The sequence below is a fragment of the Lontra canadensis genome, unplaced genomic scaffold (genome assembly GCF_010015895.1).
Source record: "Lontra canadensis isolate GAN:19392208 unplaced genomic scaffold, GSC_riverotter_1.0 scaffold106, whole genome shotgun sequence".
NCBI lineage: Eukaryota > Metazoa > Chordata > Mammalia > Carnivora > Mustelidae > Lontra > Lontra canadensis.
The window spans coordinates 875,138-898,023 of record NW_022631100.1 but is presented as its reverse complement, the minus strand read 5'-3'; the positions used below and the strand labels follow the sequence as shown (position 1 = coordinate 898,023).

The following is a 22,886-nucleotide window of genomic DNA, read 5'->3' as shown; positions in this document are numbered from 1 at the left end:
ATTAAGATAACCACAATTTATTAAGCATTTATTATGTACTCTAAGGACTTGGCGAGCTTCTGTTGAATCTTCTAATAAGCCAGTGAGGTGGACATTATTTATTCTCCCTCTTTATAGATAGGGAAGCAGGTCCTCACAGAGATTAAGTAGAAGCTAGTAACCAGCACTGTTGTATGTTGAATCCAGATTTCTCCTACCTCCAAACCCTGGACTGTTAACCACCATAATATTTTGCCTTAGTGTATATATATTTTTTTAAATTTTTATTTATTTTTTAAATTTCTTTTCCGTGTTCCAGAATTCATTGTTTATGCACCACACCCAGTGCTCCATGCAATATGTGCCCTCCATAACACCCACCACCAGGCTCACCCAACCTCCCACTCCCCTCCGCTCCAGAACCCTCAGTTTGTTTCTCAGAGTCCACAGTCTCTCATGGTTCGTTTCCCCCTCCGATTTCCCCCAGCTCCCTTCTCTCCGTCTCCCCATGTCCTCCGTGTTATTTCTTATGCTCCACAAGTAAGTGAAACCGTATGATAATTGATTCTCTCTGCTTGACTTATTTCATTCAGCATAATCTCTTCCAGTCCCGTCCATGTTGATACAAAAGTTGGGTATTCATCCTTTCTGATGGAGGCATAATATTACATAGTATATATGGACCATATATTCTTTATCCATTGTCCATTGAAGGGCATCTTGGTTCTTTGCCTAGTTTGGTGACTATGGCCTTTGCTGCTATGAACATTGGGGTACAGATGGCCCTTCTTTTCACTACATCTCTATCTTTGGGGTAAATACCCAGTAGTGTCTTAGTATATTTTTTTGTTTGGGTAGTAATTATTTTAGGATGTGGGAGAAAAGCCTTTGAAATGTTTCTTTTCGGGGCACCTGGGTGGCTCAGTGAGTTAAAGCCTCTGCCTTCGGCTCGGGTCATGATCCTGGCGTCCTGGGATCGAGCCCCATGTCGGGCTCTCTGCTCAGCAGGGAGCCTGCTTCCTCCTCTCTCTCTGCCTGCCTCTCTGCCTACTTGTGATCTCTGTCTGTCAAATAAATAAATAAATAAAATCTTTTAAAAATTTAAAAAATGTTTCTTTTTCTCTTCTCACTGAGGTATACTGAAAGCTATTCAGATGATGATTCAAATATGGAAGACTACCCAGATCCACAGGTAAGTCAGACATTTAATGGACCCATTTTGATTTTTAAAAAAAATCATTATGAACACTGCTTTAAAAAAAATCAGTATGTAATAGAATAAGAGACTTTGAACACCTCCATCAATAAATAATTGAAAACTTTCTGTGTATAGTTTTGAAGAATTCTCCGGATGGCCATCCTTTCAGTATTTGTGTTTATGGCTTATTTTATAAGGAAAAAAGGGGAAATAGAGTGGCCAGAGATAAGGGCATATGGGAAGAGAAAGGGGAATTAACAGTAAAAATTGAGAAAAGGATGCATTTTCTGCCAAAGGGCTGACATTTCCAAGAAGTAGGCTTTGATTGAAGGGAAATGTAGAAATAATATGCCAGATGATTTGTAACTTACTGTATTTTTTCCCTAATGGTAATTCAGTTCTTAAATTTATTAACAAAGTTAGAATGATAATGAGTTCTATCTGATTCTGTATTGAATTGATGGGATAATAGTGACTCTCCTTGACAACCAGCTCATTTTTACACCTGATTCTGTTGTATTTTTTTTTTTTAATTTTTAAAATTTTTTTTATTATTTTATTTTTTTAAAAAGATTTTTGTTTATTTATTTGACAGAGAGAGATCACAAGTAGGCAGAGAGACGGGCAAAGAGAGAGGGGAAGCAGACTCCCCACTGAGCAGATAGCCCGATGCGGGGCTCGATCCCAGGACCCTGGGACCATGACCCGAGCCGAAGGCAGAGGCTTTAACCCACTGAGCCACCCAGGTGCCCCCACTGTTGTATTTTTTAAAAGGGAGTTTACTTACTTGATTTTATTTAACTTTTTATTTTAACATTTATGAATTGGTGCATTAACTTGAGGTGAAGTAGGGGGACATCATTTGTGAACATAAATGTTTGTGAAACATTTTATTGTGAACCCCTGTGTTTTCTGGCTGAAATGCTGTGAGAGAAGGTGGGTAGTGGAATGTACAGGTAACCAGCTTCCCATGAGTACCTTCAAGTAATTCATCTTGATGTCATGTTTCTGCCAGGCAGCAAATCACATGAACAGCTCCCTACTCTCCTTATATCGGAAAGGACATTCTGATTCTGTTTCAAGTACTCCCGAGATGGAGCCCAGAGAAACCACTGGTTCGACCCCATGGACACCTTCGGGAACAGGCTCCATCCCGTTAAAGACCCCGGTCAGAGGTTCTGAGGGAGGGTGGTTTATCGACAGAACTGGTGGAAAGATGGACTTGACAGATGAGAAGAGTAATCACAAGAAGCCAGGATCTGAGATAGAGGTATTTTTGTAGTGGAATTTTAGCCCTAAGTAGTTGGAGCACATTACCATCTTGTCACTGAATGTAACATCGGCAGATTCTTGTGTTTCTTGAAGGGCAGGGAGTTTTGGAAGCATACAGAGAACGAGGTCATGTCGCCACTGTTTCTGTCCAGGTCTAAGCCTTAACTACTGAAATAACCTCCCCCCAGTTTATTCTCCATATGCAGATATCATTTTGTTTGTTTAAGATTTTATTTATTTGAGAGGGAGAGGGAGATGCAGACTGTACAGTGAGCAGGGAGCCCCTTGCAGGACTAGATCCCAGGACCCCTAGATCATGCCTTAGCTGAAGGTAGACACTTAACTGACTGAGCCATACAGGCACCCCACAGTTGTTGTTTTTAAAAGTCAGATTGTTCCCATTCACGTATTAAAAATGGCTTTGTTCAGTCTAATCCAAGACCTTACAGTAGCCAGGAAAACTGTGCACATGGCTGTCCTGCTGGCTCTTCAGTCATCTCCGCCACCGTGGCCTTGAACACCCCATGCGTGCTCACCTGGGGCCTGTGCACTTGTGCTTCTATCTGGAACTGTCCCCAGATTCCTGTGACTCATATCTTCTTTCCCTCTAATCTTGTCAGTGTCCTTTTCTGATGTGTAAAATATCTCTTAGTTGGATACCGTTTTTCTGACTCTCCTTCATCTCCTTTTTGTCAAGCACTTAGGACCACTTAAACTTACTGAGTAATTCTCTAGTTGGGTTTTTTCTTTGACTTTCCTCACTAGAACATCAGCTTCAGGGGACTAGGACCTTTGTTTTGTTTAATAGTGTCTCCCTGGCTAAAATACAGCTAATGGCTCAGTCAGTCGAGGTCTGAATCTTGACTTTGGTTCTGGTCATGGTCTCAGGGTCCTGGGATCGAGCACAGCATAGGGCTTTGGGCATGGAGCCTGCTTGAGAGTCTCTTTCTCTCTCTCTCTCTCTCTGTCTCATTCTCTCTAAAATAAGTAAGTAAAATCTCAAAAAAAAAAAAAATGCATCTGACATGTAGTTGTCACTTTGTTGAAGTAGTGCCTAATGAGCCTTCCAAGGTGCATTTACCAGTGCGAGTTAAAAAATAGGTACTTTGGGCATGTGTTAGAGAAAGTTGGTTCTTGGAGGAAGGGAAGTTAGTGCTAAATCAGCGTGTGGCTTACTTTGAGCTTAGGGTAATAACTTGAGGGAGCCTCCCCAAATGGTACACCACGAAATATACAGTGTAAGCAGTGTAAGTAGATACCCTTTTTTTTTTTTTTAAAAAACCTTTCTAAGTTCCACCCAGGGATCCAGGGTCCTGGAATTGAGTCCCACATCAGGCTCCTTGCTCAGCGGGAAACCTACTTCTCCCACTCCCTCTCCCCTTGCTTGTGTTCCTTCTCTTGCTGTCTCTCTGTCAAATAAATAAATAAAATCTTTAAAAAAAAAAAAAAGGAAAGGAAGAAATACTTGTGCTGTGATTTCGAATAGGGCATATTGAAACTTCCTTTCTTTCCAGGATTCCAAGGATGCTTCTCTTCTGGAGAGTAGTGAAAAAAGGAAAGGTAGGCTGAAGAGCAAAGGAAGCAAAAGGAAGAAAGACCTTCAGGAAGTAGATGGAGAAATCGAAGCTGTCCTGAAGCGGAAAGGTGAGCTGCGAGTCCTGGGGGCTGGTAGGGGGGCTGACCAGTGGGCTCAGGGAGTGGCGTCCTCAGTCCCAGCCCTCGTGCCTGGACCTGCCGTGTGCAGTGATGTCTGTGAGAAAAATCTTCACTGTCCCATGGACCTTGGTTTCCTTAGACATTATTCAGTAGAATTCTGAGTTACTACTGAATCACTAATCTTTTCATCTCTTTTGTGTACAAGCTAAAGCCAAGGAGCTAGAGTTACAGGTCTCCAAGGTGAAGTTTGAAGACGTTGGAGGCAATGATACGACATTAAAGGTTAGTTCGAATGCAGAACTTTACTGAGATGGGCTTATTGCCAATTTGTTATTCCAACAAAGTCTGCCTCTTTGTTTCTGGTAGGAACTGGGGGTGGAAAGGAGTCTAGGGAGGGGAGAAGGGCAAACCCGGCTTGTACCTTCAGGGTGCTGAGGGGGAAAGAAGTGTAGTACCTTCCACTTCTCCACGATTGGAATTACAGTGTACGGGAGATACGTGTTTTGTGAGTGGTACTGTTGTGGCAGAAGTAGGAGTGACAATTACTGTTCACTTAGCATCTGCTCTGTTCCACTTCCCACGCGTCATGTCTGTGATGCCGCGAGGTGGGTGCTCTGACAGCTGGGGACGGGGGGCATGGAGAGGGTCCTCCCCCAGGCACCAGAGCTGGGCTGCAGCCTCGGCTTCAGGCTAGCTGGGAGGTCAGGCTGATTGCTTCCATGGGGTTCACTCTCCTCTTGGGCCGAGAAAGACGTCTTTCCTGTCTGTTCCCTGCCAGGAAGTCTGCAAGATGCTCATCCACATGCGTCACCCTGAGGTGTACTGCCACCTGGGTGCCACTCCGCCACGCGGAGTCCTGCTGCACGGGCCGCCAGGCTGCGGGAAGACCTTGCTGGCGCACGCCATTGCCGGGGTGAGGTTGGCCTTTGACTCTGTGGCTTTTGGTCCTTGTGTCCTTGTTGTTCCTCTTTGGTCAACCTGAACCAGACTCAGCATCTTCTCTGGACGATCGATCCTTCTCCATTGTTTTTTTTTTTTTTTAAGATTTTATTTATTTGTTTGACACACAGAGAAGGGGCACAAGCAGGGGCAGCTGGGGCAGGTAGAAGGAGAGGGAGACTCCCCGATGAGCAGGGAGCTGGGTGTGGGGCTCTATCCCAGGACCCTGAGATCATGACCTGAGCTGAAGGCAGACATCTAACCACCTGAGCCACCCAGGTGCCCTGATTCCTCTCCATTTTTCCCTCTTTCCTGCTGTTGTGTGCTTTAATGCAGCCAGTTACTTAGATGGCAAAGGTGGGGTGGGAAGCAAAGTGATATGGCTATAAACAGCCTTTTTTTAAAAACACTCAATTTATGTTTTGGCTACTTTCTGTCCCTTTAAGCCAGTGCTTCTTAAAAGCAGTAAATAAGAAAATGAAGGATCGTATTGTTTTTCACAGAACTAAATTTACTCAAAATTTCCATTCAGAGTCATATATACTACACTTTTTTTTTTTAGGTTTTCTTTCTTAAATTTTTTTTTTTTAAAGATTTAACCTATTTATTTAACAGAGAGAGAGACTACAAGCAGGCAGAGCAACAGGCAGAGAGGGGAGGAAGCAGGGTCCCCGCCGAGCAGAGAGCCCGATGTGGAGCTCGATCCCAGGACCCCGAGATCATGACCCGAGCCGAAGGCAGAGGCTCAACCCACTGAGCCACCCAGGCGCCCCTCTTTCTTAATTTTTAAATAATCAAGAGATCAAGAGTCAAACGCTCCATCGACTGAACCGGCCAGGCATCCCATGTTCTTGTACTTTTTAATATGAAAATAGCATTTCTAAAATGGTGATCTTAGGTGGCAAAAGACAAAGATAGCAATCTTTCATCCCATCAGATTTCTCAGAAACTGTGTTGGGTGGTAAAATGCACAACATCCGAGTGACCGCAGTTTAAAAAATAGCATTTATACCTGTGACTAGTAGGTTAGTGCTCTGCACAGGGAGCTCGTTCGTACAGGAGAACTGATGGATTTGCCTCATTTGTTCCTCTGTTTTGAGGAAACTATTGTGTGACCACCACATGGCAGACATTCAAATATAGTGAGGCATATAGCAAACCCAGTCTCATAGGAGAGGTTGTGTGAGGCCACCGTCACACAAGTAGATGTCCACAGTCACAGCGGTCATGAATGGGAGACTCGGGGTGTGGCACATGGGTGGCATCTCTGTGGGATGCCCATGGCTGAGGCAGTGATTTTCAGAACAAGTAGGAATGTTCAGTCAGGCTGGTTATTGTGTGCTGCCGGGGGGTGGGGGCAGTGCTGCACTTGCCCCTCCTTCATGTCGGGAGCCTGTCCTCTGACTGGTAACACGCACCTGCCCCAGAGGCCAGGTAAGACAAGCCAGTTGTGCCAGTGGGACACAACTGTGTCATGACCCTGCTTCTCCTTTCTAGCAGATAAATAACTGGAACTTTCTGGCTCAGCTCTAAGCAGGGGGAACCTGTCTTCTGGAGAGTCAAGTCCCTTTACTCAGAAGAGGTGACAGCAAGGTTGCAGAGTGCCTTTAGTAAAGTGAACACAAGTGACAGGTGTCCAGGTGCTATGTTTGAGCAAACTGTAGATTTTTAAATAATGTTTCTCATCAGCCCAACACAAAAAGATGAAGTTGCTCAGAAAATCGGGCACTCAAACCAGGAAATTTTGAGAGAGGGACTGAATAAGGAACAGGTAGGAAAGATAAATTCTGACAACGTGATCATTCTTTCATGTGTTTCTACCCAGGAACTGGACCTCCCGATTCTGAAGGTAGCTGCCACGGAGATTGTGTCCGGAGTGTCTGGGGAGTCTGAGCAGAAGCTGAGGGAGCTGTTTGAGCAGGCCGTGGTGAGTCCGACACACACTGGGTTGTCAGGTCGCCCGTGGTTACGACCGAGAGCCCGTGATGGCTAAATACTTCCAACTATTCACAGGTACCAATGTTGGCTAAACTCACCTGTTTAATGTGAAGTCAGGCATAAGTGTAACTGGTGAGGAGTTTCAGGCTGTCGTAGCCAGTGGTTGTGTGTTGAAAATAGATTATCCTGGTCTTATTTCCTTTCACTTTCACTTTCCCCAAGTTAAGTTTAGCAAACAGTTTGTAAGCAGTGTGAAAATTGTTCACCTTTAGGATTATCTCATTATAAAAACAGCCATAGAAATCCAGGATAAACTCTTCTCTACTTGCCTCATTGAATCAGTGAAAAGAAAATCCTGTTACCAGAGAAATTATAGATTGGATTTTATCCCAGCTATAATTCCTTTTGTTAAAACATGGTTGACGGCCAATGTTCCCAATCCCTGTTACCTAATGAAACAGAGCACTAGCAGTCATGGGTCGGAGGATAAAACGGTCCAAGCAGATCACTTGGTGCTTCTGTCCAGCTGAACTCTGATGACCATCACTTTCTCCTCCTTCCTCTTTTTCTCACTGGGTTTCCCGGTCGTGGGCAGATGCTGTTGTGCTCGCCCCCGAGACCACTGTATGTGAGCTGACTAACTGGGTGCTGCCTATAGTCCTCGCTGCCCCTTGGCCCATGTTGTCACTGGGAGGATTGGAAGCGAGCTGGCCAGTTCTTCCCTTTAGTTGCTGTGGTCCCCATGGTGTTGAGACGCCTTAGCTGGGCTGAGAGTCTGACCCTTAGCATGATCAGTGTCCCTGAAGAATTAGGAATGAGCATGCTGGAGATTGTATCTCTCGATAATTTTATTTAAATTTTTCATATTAACCGATCCTCCTCTCTTTTTATTTTTATTGTGGTAAAATATGTTAAACTTGCCATTTTAAACATTTTTAAGTATACAGTTCTGTGGTGTTAATAAGTATATCCACTCACGTGTTTTGTGACCATCTCCCTTAATGTCTCCCCAGCCTGACCGCGTGCTCACTGGCCACTGGCCCGCACCCTCCCTCCCCAGCCCCCCGCTGCCACTCTGTTCCCCGTGGCTGTGGCTTTGCTCCAGGCAGTCGGTGCTTCTGTCAGAATCTCCTCTGTCCACTCTGTCCAGTCTGAGCTTTGAAGAACACACGGGGAAGGTTCTGGTCGTCCACACGGCAGTACTGGGGACTCCCTTCCCTTCCTTCCTCAGTGCGTTCTTCACGGCTGGCTGCTACTGGTTCTCCGGCTTGGCTTGTGCTCCCTCCTGGGTTGTACCTCATCGCAGCAGATACGGCTCGCTGATGAAAGAATTTCACTAACTTGGTATCGCAAAGCATGGGTGGATGAGAGGGTTGGAAGGAAGGTGGATGAAGGGTTGATAGCCTGTGTGCAGTCTCTCATTGTCCTCTCTGCAGCGACTTAAGTCCTATCAAAGCAGACATGATCATGCCGGGACCTGCCTTCTTCAGGGCTGCTCATTGGCAGAATGGCCTGAGAACTCCAGAATTTTTTAAAACATTACATACTAAACTGTGCTGCAGTGGGGAATGTCTTTGTGATTATCTTCTGTGATATTTTTGTTTCTAGTCAAATGCACCCTGTGTCCTTTTTATTGATGAAATTGACGCTATTACCCCCAAGAGGGAAGTTGCTTCAAAAGACATGGAACGAAGAATTGTAGCCCAGCTCCTCACCTGCATGGATGGTCAGTTTAAAATAATTCATTTTCAGATAATACGATGTGGGTTCTTTTAATAGTGTGAGTAACATGAGGATATAAGACATTTGGGTGGAATAACACCGAGTAAAAAATCCTTTTCCTAAAGGATTGTATTGTTGATTTTTGGGAGTACGTCTTATGGTTATTTTAATGTGTTTATGCATACACGCGAGCATACCAACATTGCTTTGCTTTGTACAATGCTGCAATTGCACCACTCACATTGTTCTAGGACTTGCTGTGTGTATCTTAACGCTCCTGAGAAATGTGGCTGTTTTAATGCATTTAAATTTACCTTTTAACTCCTGCATGGTTGGATTTATTATATTGCATGTAAGCATTCCCGTTTTGATTGATGTTTACATTGTTTTGTTTTTTGCTTTACCAGAAGCTGTAGGGAATCTAAGTGGCCCTTTTTGGTGCACACATACTTTTCGAGGGTAAATACTAAAAATTAAGGTAATGATTAAAGGTTACATGCTTTCAGCTTTATAGGAACTGGCAAACTGCCTTCAGAAGGGTTTGCAGTGTACGCTTCCCCGTCCTCTGAGACGCCCTGCGTCCATGTCCCTCCACAACCCTGTCACCATGTGCTCATGTTTGATAGGCTGGTGGTGATGATAGAGATCTTGCCTTGTTCTTTTACATTTCCCTGTTTTTGTAGGAGGTGGATCATTTTTCTGTATTTCTTGGTTCTTTGTATCACCCCAATCCCTTTCTCATCCTGTGCTTCCTGTGTAACTGAATTTTTTTAAATCGATTTGAAGGAGTACTTTATTTTAATTTGTTAAGGAAGCAAATTCTTTGTTAAATACAGTACAGTTACTTTCTCCCAGTCTGTAACTTGTTTTTCAGTTTTGTTAAATTGTTTTTAGATAGAAATTTGGAGGGAAGGTAAATACACTTTTGGAACTAGATCCTGTCCACCGTGAAATAGCCTGGGGTTTACATACACAAGATACTTTGAAGTAGTACGGGTTTGGGGCTCCTTGTGGTGCTGGTTGCAGGTTGCTTAGTCTGCTGTTTTATTTTCGTGTAAAATTTTCTTGCCATGTTTTGAGGCCTCTGTTCTGAATTACCATATTAAAGGTATATTGTTACCAGTTATAAGATAGGTGGTTCCCTAAGAAGGAGAGAGACCCCAGGAGGCATACTGAGGCACAATGCTTATCCCATGATGGTAGAAGCTTTCTGATTTCAGAGATTTTACAATCTGGAAGAAAGGAACAAGTACCGGGCCTAAGCAGATTACCCATTACTAGAACTTTACTGACAGTTGGGGTTAGTTGGGGTTTCCGGTGTGTCTCTGTGTGTTTTAGGGTCTTCTCTGTGAACAGAGTAGAGAAAGCAGTCAACAGTTCGATGGACACAGTCGTGCCACAAGTAGTCTGTCCCAGGTGGTTTTTCCCCTGCAGTTTGAGAATTTTATGAAATACTAATTCAGAGTTTACAAATTTGAATTTTAATAATTTAAAACTTTTAAGTAAATTGTTTTGAATTAGGTAATAATGAGGCCACGTAAGAGCTAATTTTACCTAATTTCAAAAAACTTAAACCTCAGGCATAATTTTAATTATTAGGAGCTGGAAAGTATCTTAAAATATGATCTTGTCTGTGAGGAAAGTGATGCACAGGGAGCCAGGACCCAGTGTATACAGTGGGTCATCAGCAAAGCCTGGGCTAGGCTCCAGAATTCTACATACATGTGTATGGCTAATAGGCTACCCACAAATGTGTGCTTTGTTTAGGAGAGCTGATGCGCCATAAATAGGTTTTACTTTGCGTGGAAAGAAGTAAGACTTTGCTTTTTCCACAATATTCCAAAATTCAAACTTGTGGCTAATGTAACGTCAGTTTATCATGATCACATCATACTAGTGAAAAGGGAGAAGAAGAATGGGATTTATCTTGAAGTTATTGGCAGGAGAGGGTGGCCAGTCCTCTCTGAGGTCTGATTTTTATCTTTCGTGCAACAGGAAAAAATAGCATTTTGACATTCGTGCTTCCATTACTGCCTGTTGATTACCTGTGGAAGGGTATTTTTCATGACTGAGGCTTTCAGAGTCCCACAGCTGTTCTCATTGAGTTCTGTTACTGACCCCTGATACACTCAGCTTGCATCCCTGAGACCACAGTGTCTGAGTGACCCGACCTGGAAGAAGGAAGGGAATTCCTGCCCTAGGTCGTTGTCGTAGTTGTGGGCATTAGACCCATTTAACCAGCCGGGGAGCGGCTTTGGCTCCAGCGCCAGCCTCAGTGCTGGGGCGCTCAGCGTAGGCACATCTTCGTGGGAAGCACATGTGCTCCTCATGATTATAATGTGCCATCTCGTTTCCTTCAAGTTTTTCTTGCTTGTTCAGTGACTCTCACAGTGTGAATCTCTTCCTTGAGCCTTTATGCAGTTTTCAGAATTTTTTTTTTTTTAAGATTTTATTTATTTATTTGACACAGGGAGAGAAATCACAAGTAGGCAGAGAGGTAGGCAGAGAGAGGGGGAAGCAGGCTCCCTGCTGAGCAGAAACCTGATGTGGGGCTTGATCCCAGGACCCTGAGACCATGACCTGAGCTGAAGGCAGAGGCTTAACCCTCTGAACCACCCAGGCGCCCCAGTTTTCAGAAAGTTTTTAAGAGCTTTCCTATCTCACTCAAACTGACCACCTTGTGCCTCTCTTCTCAACCCAAAATCTGTCAAAGGAGTAGTTGCTGTCTGCTAAGGACAGGCTTGTGTTTGCAGTCTACACTACACTCCCATCACTATATGTCTGTCCCTGACGTTTTACTGAGGCTACTCCTGGGACAGTCGTGGGGGAACCTCTGTTGGCCACATTTGGTGGCTTTCAGTGCTCATCTGTCCAAACTTCTGTTCATTAGTTTCCTTGTCTAAAAACTACCTGTTCCAGGGGTGGCAGGTGTTGCCCGAGGGGCCGACTACACCGTAGCGCCTGGCACACATTGAGCCCCCAGCAAGCGTCCATACAGTGGATCTCGAGTGCCTTTGCGCCTGTCAACTGCCTCGCCCTGGGCATTGTTGGCACACCTGGCTTGAACACGGGCACTGTCTTTTCTGTCCTTGCCCTGGCTGTCCGGCTGCTCCTTAGCCGTTCCCTGCCGTGCCTGCCTCTGTCCCCTGTCCCTCAGACAGAGGTGGTCTGTAAGGCTTCCCACACTCGGACTTCTCGTCTGCCTTCTGCCCATTTCCTAGCTGACTGATGAGCAGCACTTCAGCAAACAAAAACGTATCTGTAACCTCAATTGCTAATCAGCATCGACTCCTCTTCCCCCCTGCCAGATACCCCATGCTCTATGCGCTTGGACCAGACCCGCTTCCCTTCTCTGCCCTCCTGCCCTCGCCCTTCAGGCCCTTCGAGGGGAATCACTCAGTGCCTTAGGCTGCCTGTGCAGCCTCACCCTGCAACTGGGCCTCTCTCACTTCTCCCCTGTGTTCCTGCCTCATTGTCTCCTCTGTCCCCTGATGGCTGCCATCAGATAACATTGAGCTATCCTCTGCTCTCTTCCTCTCTACTCTTAGAATTGTCTTTCCAACACAAAAACCTTTTCAGAAAAACTTTCTCTGGCTTCCTGTGGGCTAAGGAATATTCTACAGATTCCTCATGACTCAGCCATTAAGGTACTGAATTAGCATCTTCCTGCCTTGTTATCTTGTTACCTGTGAGGAGTGTGACCTCAGACCTCAGGTCAGACCTCTGCTGGTCCACCCTGGCTTGGTGGAAAAGAGTGAGAGACAAGTAACAGGAAGGACACGCGCTGACACTGCACTCTGCCATTCCTGAAACTGTCTCTAGATGATGCCAGAGCAACCAAAGACTGTAGCGTGTACCCCTCCCCCCACACCCAGGTATCCATGCCCACACGGCTGTTTGGAGACCTGCATTGTGCATTCTCGCCGGGTCTGCCCGCTGCCAGACAGCCCCGCTCTGAGCTCAGCACGCGTGCCTGTGCCTCTGCTGTCACTCACACACTCTGTTCCGGCAGAACTTCAGTCACTTGGGTCTGCATATGAATATCCTTCCTCCCTGAATGTGGCCTCTTCTGTGAAACTGTGCTGTCTTCCATTGTCTCACTGCGACGTTCTGTTTCTACCCATCGCCATGCGTCACAAGATTTGTCCAGTGGGTTTCTCAGTACACTGTGAGCCGCTTGAGGACAATGTATTTATCCTCCTCTTGTCTTCCATGTAACAGACAATTCGTAAATGTCAGCTTTGTATGTATGTTGCCGTCAAAACATCTACTGCTCTCTAAGCACTGAGGCGACTTACGGAAGTGCCATTGTCTGCCATCCCTGGTGTCTTGTTCGCTGCTCACCCTGTGTCTGCTTCTTACCAGATCTGAACACCATGGCCACAACGGCCCGGGTCCTCGTCATTGGAGCCACCAACCGACCAGACGCTTTAGACCCTGCTTTGAGACGTGCAGGAAGGTTCGACCGAGAGATATGCCTAGGGATCCCAGATGAAGCCTCCAGGGAAAGGTATGCTCTTGGAAGATGAAGTTTATTCGTTGCTGTGTCATCTGAATGGAGTGGTTTGGAAACAGGGGCTGAGAAGTACCACATAGCCTTTTCTTTCTCTCTTCGTTTCTGTGCCAGTAACATTGATTTGGAATCCATGGCTGGTGTCACTTAGTCGGGCGATCGGCGGAGGAACAACATGGGAAGCTGTGGAGCGGAGCTGTGCTCGCTGTCCCATGTGGAGGTTACATCGAGCACCACACTCTCACCTGTTGGGCTAACCTGCTTAAGACACAGGTTTTGCAACAGAAGTTACCCAGAGAGCTGAAAGCCATGTGTGTTCATTCGAAGACCAGCCTGTCCTAGTTGGGGGGGTGGGGTGGGGAATGTGAGTGTCCGTGGAGCAAAGAAAGCTCCAGCAGCATCTCAGTAAGCGAAGGCCACACAGGAGGCACCACTGAGGCCAGGGAGCAGGAATCTAGCAGAGAGGTCTTCTGTAAGACTGGATTCCTCGTGGCTTTTGGCTCCGGGTTAGTGACACTGATGTTGCACTGTGGTCCCCAGCAGCTTTCGGGAAGAGTGGTGTGTAGTGAGAGGGGACTGTCATGGGAGGGCAGGAAGCTCAGGGGATGCAGGGCAAGGAGGTGCTCATAAGGCATGTGGGTGGGAGAGAGGGTGGGGAGGAATGCATCACTCCTCCTTCCCAGCTCCTCAATCCTTCAGCCTTGGATTGTCAGCCAGGTCCTTCCTCAGCAGCTGTAGCCCCAGTCAGGCACATGCTGATTACGTTCCCACACGTGTGGTCTTCCATAGTTACTCAGGCATTCAGGTTCATCTGCTCGTGTTTAAACCTGCAGCATGGTGATATTTAAGATTTCAGTGGTTCTTACTTATTTAGCAAACGTGCTGAGCATATGGCGTGTGCACATACCACTGTGGAGGGCGAGATGACCAATGCAGAGAAGTAAGAGTCCTTGCTTTCAGGATGCATCCGATCCAGTAAGAGTTCTAGAAGTCAGGCCTGTGTTCTGCCTCAAGCCTTAGTTTCGCCCAGGGCCCAACCTACATAGAGACATAGACACAGTGGGGCCCATCTTCGCTGCTGGATAAAATGTCTGTTCTCTGCCCAGTGTCCCTGATCATGTTGAGTCCTTAAACACTTTTGTTGATGGCCGTATTTTGAAAAATTTGAAGCCGCAGAAAAGTTGAAAGAATAGTATGATTAGGGTCTGTATGCCCTTCAGCTGGATTCACCCCTCGCTAGAACTGTCCACTCTTATCTTCAGCCTCGAGAGAAAACACATATATTTGTGTGTGTACCTTTTTTTTTAAATTTGCCAAGCCATTTGAAGGATAGTTGGAGACATGATGACACTTCAGCTCTAAGTCCTCCAATGGGACTGTCATTCTGTGTCACACCATTTCACATTCCAGGAAATTTGATATTGACACAATGATAATATCTCACTGTATAATCCGTTCTGATTTTCCAGTTGCCCCAAGGATGTCCCTTTTTAGTTGTTTGTGTTTCATCTAGACTCCACTCCAGGATCAAAGCTGGCTGAGTCCATGTGACCCTATAACCTTAGCCTGCCTCCTCGGGGAGGAAGCGTTTTCATAACATTGGTGTTTTCTGGGTGCTGCGAAATTTGAACATTCCCAGTTATTTCCTCCTTATGACACTCAGGTTAGACACTTCGGGCAGGAATACTGCCTGGGCGGTGAGGTGTTCTCAGCATCATATCAAGAGGCTCACAGTGTCACTTTGTGTCATCATTGGTCGTGTTAGGTCTGATCACTCCGTTAGGAAGTTTGTCAGTGTTTCCTCCTTAGAGTTGCCTTTTTCTTGTCCACTTAATAAATGGAAACCTGACATTTCTGGTATCTGCAGTAACTATGGCTAGCTTTGTCAGTTTGTCCAAATTCCACTGTAGACTCCTAGTCAGTGCTGTGGTGTTCACGGCAGTTTTTCATGTAGGCCAGGCGCTCTGGCTTAGTCCGGGCTTAAGTGTCGGCTCTGCTTAAAGCCAGCTGGGGAGACTGGGGTTCAAAGCCTGAAAGATGGGTGAGTAGAGTCATGAGTGAGACTCTTATAAGGCAATGTATTTAGAAATATTTTTATTCTGGTAAAAAAAAAAAACATAAAATTTACCATCTGAAATGGTTTTAACAGTACAGTTTAGTAATATTGATCCAGTTTGTAGCAAATTTCTAGAACTTTGCATCTTGCAATTTCATTGTGGAAAATTAACATTCAGTGCCTGTTACACACCCATTACTCCTCCTATGAAAGAGTATTTTTTTTTCCCTGAGATTTTATCATTATTAGTACTTAAAGATTGATTGATTGGAGAGAGAGATAGAGACCACGACCCTGAGATCATGAGCTGAACTGAAATCAAGAGTCAAATGCTCAACTGAATGAACCACCCAGGCTCTCCTAAGATTTTATTATTTTTTAGCAATCTCTACACCCTTCGTGGGGCTCAAACTCAAAACCCTGAGATCAAGAGTCAGACACTCCACCGACTGAGCCAGCCAGGTGCCCCAAAAAAGAGTATTTCTGATTTGAGTCTTTGACAAAGGCAGAATGCAGTTTTCTTATTTTTATATTTGTGCCTAGCTCTGAGTGCAGAAACAAATCAGTTATATTATCATGTGCAGGTGCTAATGCCTTAAATTCCAAGGTGGGGAAAATATATAAATAGAATTGAGGTATGTCAGTGTTTGTATCACTAGTTCTTAGAAAGTCATTAATTGAGGAAATACTTAAGCACCTTTTGTGTACAAAGGAGGGAGGCAGAGTGGTTGGCATTTCAGTCACTAGTGTGAGTGATTAGAAGAATAATGTGTACAAAAAGGAAAAAACAGGGAGGATGTATCAAGCAAAGCATGCCGGTCTGGAGGTTCTTAAAGGCTTCTCTGAGGAAGCTGAGACGTTAAGGATAATAGCAATGAACAGATCACGTACCATAGATTATTCCAGGTAGGCCCTGAGGTGACTGAACTCAGTGAGTCCAGGGACCTGGAAGAACACTGAGACTGTAGAAGAGATAAGGTGTAGAAAGGCTGTCAAGGAATGCAGAAGGCACTTCACATACCCTTGTTAAGGATTTTGGATTTCTCTGTGAGTGGTGAGAAGGAATTAAAGCAGTTCAATTATGTAGGACAGTGATGGAAAGAGATTTTTTATTTTGAAAAGATCACTGTAGCTACAATGTGAAGAATGAATGAAAGAAGAGTGAGAATGGGTTCTGGTGGCCCAGGGAGGGGCCTGTTGTAATATCCAGATGGGATGGCATTGGGCTTAAGGAGGTGGGAGGGTAGGTCAAGATAACTGGAGCATAGATAGAGCACAGCTAGGGGGGAGGGCATTGCCTGGTGTGGGGAGCGAGGATACGGCACAGCTGGGGTGTTCTCTGGTAGGGGGAGTGTAGATAGGGCACAGCTGGGGGTTGCCTGGTGATCAGAGCATGGATGGGGCACTGCTTGGGAGGGGTTCCTGGAGGGAGAGCATGGATGGGGCACAGCTCGGGGGGTGCTTGGTGGTTGGAGTGTGGATGTGGCACAGCTGTGATAATCAGAGACATTTAGCAAGTAGAGCCAGTGTGTTGCATTTCTTGGCAGAAGGAATGCGTGGAAGGTGGGGGCTGTGATTGAGCAGGAGGGAATATTCCCAGGTTGCTGTGGTTTTCTCTGAGGGGTTATAAGTAGTGGAGATAAGCAGGTGTTAGAGGAGGATTTGGGGAGAGCTGGAGCTGATCCGGGCAGCTGGGCTAGACGTGTTTGCAGGCTGTCCAAGTGGAGATGTCGGCTTGGCAACTGGATGAGTCAGGAGCCCTGAGGAGGTACAAATTGGGGAATTATCAGCATACTGAAGGCAGCTGAAGTTCTGTGAGTAGAGCAGATTAACTGGAGTGCGAGGACCAGAGGTCGGAGGTCCTGGGGCAGGGTTAGGGTCCAGAGGGAGCCGCTGGAGTGCTGCAGAGAGGAGAATGTGCGTCATAGGAGTGAGGGGACGTGAGTGTTCCCTGCAGGAGGGACTAATGAGAGCTCAGGAGGGCAGGGCTGGAGCACCGTTGTTGGAATTGAGCACTAGCTCAAATGAGCTAGCTGAGGGCTCGTGAATAGGCTGATCAGGCAGCATCCTGTTTGAGTGGTTAAGTGAGTGGTGGAAAGAGAAGGAATAGGTGAGCAGACTTCCATGATTCGGCAAAGGGAGGTGTGGACATGAAGGGGGAGAGGGAGGTAGTGGCCGTGCGAGGGGTATTGGGGTGTTGGGGGTAGGATAGGACAAACCAGAATGCTTTGGAAAGGAGCAAGTAGGAGGAATGGGGAATGGGAGCCCAGGGAGGTGCTGGCTGGGGTGCAAGGGCTCTTCCGGTGGAGCAGTTGCAGAGGGAAGGGGGGGTGCAGGCCATGGAGCTTGTCGCTCTGGTACTTGGAAACGGTGTTTTCTCCATGAATCCAGCAGTGAGATCATCTGATGAAAGTCAGGTAGGTGACCTGTAGAGGCTGAAGGAGGGTGAAGGTCTGCAGTTATGTTCTTGGACGATTCGAAATGAGCCAGCTAGGATAATGGGATTTTTTTGGTGGTGTTTAGGATTGGGGTGTAGAATGGTACCTAAGCCTCGTCTTGGAGTTTTTTCCTCCCCAGGAGTGCTCCCCAGTCTGGGTATAGGCCAGGAGGGAGCTGAGATTTAGAATTTAAGAAAGAAAATAGAGGCCCTGGGGTCTAAGTTGTAGAAAGAGGAGCTCCTGCTGAGGAGGGGCAAGCTCAGGGATCTGTCAAGGTCCAGAGCAGATTGGGGGGAGACGGGGGACTGAGTGCGAGGGGCTCGAGCATGTGATCTCAGAGGTTGAGACAGCTCTGCCGTCTGTCCCTGTACCTTTCCCTGGAGAGCTGACGTTTTCTAGCTTTCGTTGTTTACTTGTAATAAAGGAAAAATGGTAACAGTGCCTCATTTTATCTATAAGATGGTAATGGGACCTTAACTTTGAAAGGCTTCTTGTAAGGACTGCATTAACGTACCTAGCACAGCCTCCAACATGTAGGAATCCTAAGGTAGCTGTTAATGTTTTCCTGGACTTTAAAAGCATTTTGTTACAGAAAATTCCAGTGTACACGAAACAGTCTGATAGAACTGTTCAGTTTCTGTTGCTGCAGAACAACCACTGCAAAATTTCGTGGCTTTCAACAATAGTCATTTTATTGTCTCTCACAAGTCCCATAGGTAAAGAATTTAGATTCTGTCTCAGGATGTCCTGTGGTTGCAGAGACGGTAGCTGGAGCTCTGAGCCACAGAGTTGAGCTTATTAGTGCACCTGCTACCTGTCTATGTGTCTGTCCCCTCCTCCCCTGTCCGTGTGGCACCCATCATGGGACCCTGTGGGCTTCCTTGGAGCCAGGAGGACTTGGGGTGGTAGGATTCTTGCTGGGCAGTTCCACAGCCTCCGTTCCACTGCCCTGTGCTGTTGAACAGCCACAGGGCTAAGCCCAGACTTGGGGAGAGGGGCCAGAATGCCCACCTCCCAGTGAGAGGAGGCTCAAGAACTTAACATTCTTTAAAACTCTCAGGACAGTGAACCCTATGTCTTGTCACGTTATGATCATCTCAGTCTTGTTCTATCTAGCCCCCACTTTTTTTCTTGGAGCATTTTAAAAGCAAAATCCAGGCAGTGTGTCGTTCCATCTGTAAATACTTCAGTGTCTCATGGATAAAGACTCTTTATTTAACTTCCATGCAGTGGTGTTATAAACATCACGAATAATTCTTTAATGTGCCTGATATCCAAACCATAGCCACAGGTTTGAAGTGTGTAACTGCGTTACAAATTCTGAGTATAACTGTATTTAGCATTTTCATTTCTCCTCTGTATAAATATTATTCCCTGCTGACCTAAGTCCTGTATCAGGATCATACAACCTTTCTTTACCATTTTAACTTTTCTGGAATTCATAATTGTATTTTTTTCATTTGCTAACCCTCTTGCAACTTTTTCACATTCTCTGTTTCCTCCAGGCATCTCTGTATGTGTGCCTGTGTGTTTTGGTCTGTCCTGTGCCTTATATCACAGGGAGAGGCAGTGAGACACATGGGTAAAGTCTGAGCAACTGTGCCTGCTGTGTTGGGAGTCCTGACCAGTGATGGATTAGTATCATTTCCTGTGGGTGCTTTGCTTGAGTGGCAGACTGGCGCTGACCATTCTGTTCTAAGAGTGAGGCTGATGGGACACCTGTGATGGGAGGTTTTTTGTTTGTTTGTTTGTTTGTTTGTTTGTTTTTAAGATTTTATTTATTTATTTGAGAGAGAATGAGAAAGAGAGCCAGAATGAGACGGGGGAGGATCAGAGGGAGAAGCAGACTCCCTGCCAAGCAAGGAGCCCAATGCGGGACTTGATCCTGGGACTCTAGGATCATGACCTGAGCCGAAGGCAGTTGCCCAACCAACTGAGCCACCCAGGTGCCCAAGTGGTAGCAGTTTTGTTGAAGCCTGAGTATCACTATAAAGCACTCAGGTGGCCAGCTGTCATTTTAGCTAGATAATGCCACATGTCTACTTCCGTAGATGCTTTTTTGTTAAGTCGCTTCAGGTTTTTTCATAAACAGGCATTGAGGCAGCACCGTGGGCTGCAGGTCTTGTGGTTGTAGCTGCTGGACTCCTGACACGGGCAGGAGAAGGAGTGAGGGATTGCACACCCCATTTTCCTGGTGGATGGGGCTTGTGGTCGTCCGCACACCCAGACCTCTCCTCTCCTGCTTCAGGCTCGGTGGAGAGCACACTCCGGGGATTCCTGCTGGCTGAGGGCATGCACATGGTATGGAGTCTTAGTGCTTCTCACGTGGGCTGTCCAGAACTTGCTGGTTTGGTTCTCTGCTATGGCCCCCGTTTCTGCTGCCCAGCCCTTGGGTGCCTCCATTTCCTGCTCTCTGGGGCTCGCCAGACAAATCTCCTCCCTTCTCATTAGTGCACCTCTCTGAGGAAGGTCAATCTGACTTTGTCCCCTCTCCTAGGTCATTTATCATTCTCCATCCACTTTATTTCTTCATAAGTCGCTGTTCACTTGGCTTGTGCTGATAAAAATAAATGACTGAATAAAGAAATAAAAGGCAAGCCTCTGGTGCAGAATTCCAGATGATTTATTTGGATGTACTGAGGAGGAGTGGAGTCTGACTCCCTGCACCTCAAATGGGAGCTGGGCATAGTACAGTGTGGAAGAGGGAAGGGCTAATCTCACGGCAGAGACCCTCCCAAACACAGCATCCAGCCTCCTGCTCAGGGTTCACATCCCAGTGGGGAGGGGTGTGGATGACACTCCACCTCTGTGCTCTTCTTCCCGAAAATACATTAACTTAGTCTGATCACCATAAAAATATCAGACTAATCCCGCCGAGGGGTCCTCTACAAAATTCTGGGCCAGTAATCCTCAACATTACCGGTGGTAGTAGGATAGCAGTGTGGGGTGTATGGAACTCTGTACTGTCTTTGCAATAATTCTGTACATCTAAAACTTCAAAAATAAAAGGTGAATTTTTTTAAAAATGAGTTAAAATTCATCCTATTTATAGGCAAATAATGACATTAAACCTGGATCATTTATTCCGGGAACCCCTAATATTTGAATCTTTTCTGGGGGTTTATCGGCCTTAAGGCATCAGCTAGAGCTGACGCAGAAACCCATGTTGGGACGCCTTTCTCAGGTAGTAAGATGTGTACACATCGGAACCCTCTAAACATCCGTCCCTTTGGTGTCCTAGTGGCATAAATACCTCTCTCTACATGGAACCCCGCTGGAGCCTGTAGCTGGAGACCAACGTTGACGGCTTTTGAAAGACCTCATACAAATAAAGACTGAACCTCTTGTTTCCCGTTCTGTGGCTCCTTTCCAGAATGGGCTGGGGTCTGGGTGGTGAGAGTCCATACAGCCTCCTGATTCCATGGACCATGGATTTCATGCTCCCGATTCTTGTTATTTTTCCAGGCAGAGGACTGTTGCTGCAGTAGTCACTCGGCCATCTTGAAACTGGAAATCTCTTCCTGGGTCTTTTCTCCTCCTCTGGAGTTTCCAGAGTATGGTGACTGGAAATATCTACATTTTTTTTCAGAACTATAAGTTGTAACTGAGAAAAGGGTGATACTTATTTTATGTTAGCAGTTTCTTCTAACATTCGGAGTATCTTAGTGTTCTCATGAAAACGGTTTTATAGTGGAAGCTTTTTTTGCTTTCTGTTGTGTAGAGTGTCTGAGTGATTGTTCGTTGGTCAGTAATGTTTATCTGCTGCTTTTCTGTTCACTTACATGACCTCAAGGGACTTTTCTGGAACTTACTCTCCACCAATGCTCCTCTGCCCTACAACTTTGGAAATTCCAGACTGTATTTCCCTGTCCAGGTTCATCCATAATATCACAATATGTGAATCATAATAACTAACACTTGGGCACTCATTGTAGCTCAGATGTTGTTCGGAGGGTTCAGCAGATGTTCATGCTGACCCCCCTGCAAGCGAGTGCTACTATGATCCATAGCTAACAAGTGACAAAACCCAAGTGCACAGGGCAGCAACAGGCCCAGGTAGGGAGCAGCAGGGCCGGCTGCAGAACTCCCGGCTGGTTTGTTTCTTCACAAGCTCTTACCACAAACTGTCTGAGGTCCTCCTTTGATGGCCATTACCTGGAGACGTACATTCTCTGGCTCTACCTGGTGGTGCTTCCAGCGAGCGGGCTTTCTCTCCCATGCAGTACGGTAAAGTTGGGGAAGTAACTGTCCTAACATGAAGCAAGGGGTTAAGGTGGGCAGCATCCCAGCTTTTTGTGATGAATAGAACTGATGGTTTACTTGAGTTTGGTGGCTTTTATTTCTGACAGATGTTCATTTAATCTACTCTCAAAGCAGAATTTACTTCAAATAAACAGTAAGAAGTTTTATTTTGTTTTTTAAGAATTTTATTTACTTATTTGACAGAGAGAGACAGCGAGAGAGGGAACATAAGCTGAGGGAGTAGGAGAGGGAGAAGCAGGCTTCCCACTGAGCAGGGAGCCCGAAGTGGGGCTTAATTCCAGGACCCTGGGATCATGACCTGAGCTGAAGGCAGATGTTTAACGACTAAGTCACCCAGGTGCCCCAGTAGTAACTTGTTTTTGACTGGTGAGTCAGGAATCTGAATTTTTTAAAAAAATATTTTATTTATTCATTTGACAGAGAGATCATAAGTAGGCAAAACAGCAGACAGAGAGAGGTTCCCCGCTGAGCAGAGAGCCTGTTGCGGGGTCCAGTCCCAGGACCCCAAGATCATGACCTAAGCCAAAGGCAGAGGCGCAACCCACTGAGCCACCCAGGTGCCCTAGGAATCTGAATTTCTTTTTGCCCTTGTCTTCCCTACAGAATACTTCGAACTTTGTGCAGAAAACTTAGACTTCCAGAAAGTTTCCCTTTTTGTCACTTAGCACACCTGACACCAGGCTTCGTTGGTGCTGACCTGATGGCGCTGTGCCGAGAGGCGGCCATGGGCGCGGTCAGCAGGGTCCTGATGACATGGCAGGAACAGCAGACCATGGATCCCGAGACTGCAGGTTCGCCCCCTGGACGAGGCCAGGAAGACCCGATGGGAGCTGAGCCCACTCCTGAACCACCGGTGTGTTCTGTGCAGGTACCTTCCCCGTCCTGATGTCAGCCATGCAGCAGGCGTCCATG

General features: G+C 46.1%; 1 protein-coding gene across 6 annotated transcripts in view; it reads left to right on the top strand.

Moving 5' to 3' along the window:
• Positions 1 to 22,886, top strand: part of NVL (nuclear VCP like) — a 97,123-nt gene that overhangs the window by 9,107 nt on the left and 65,130 nt on the right. For 5 of the 6 annotated variants that reach the window (XM_032838706.1, XM_032838702.1, XM_032838707.1 and 2 more), the window contains exons 5-13: positions 1,114 to 1,171; positions 2,193 to 2,447; positions 3,964 to 4,093; positions 4,311 to 4,387; positions 4,884 to 5,018; positions 6,870 to 6,971; positions 8,591 to 8,708; positions 13,070 to 13,214; positions 22,578 to 22,842. In XM_032838706.1, the coding sequence (XP_032694597.1) occupies positions 1,148 to 1,171; positions 2,193 to 2,447; positions 3,964 to 4,093; positions 4,311 to 4,387; positions 4,884 to 5,018; positions 6,870 to 6,971; positions 8,591 to 8,708; positions 13,070 to 13,214; positions 22,578 to 22,842 (1,251 nt within the window). In that variant the 5' untranslated portion in view covers positions 1,114 to 1,147. The remainder of the gene's footprint in view (positions 1 to 1,113; positions 1,172 to 2,192; positions 2,448 to 3,963; positions 4,094 to 4,310; positions 4,388 to 4,883; positions 5,019 to 6,869; positions 6,972 to 8,590; positions 8,709 to 13,069; positions 13,215 to 22,577; positions 22,843 to 22,886) is intronic. The other variant, XM_032838703.1, reaches the window with a different exon arrangement.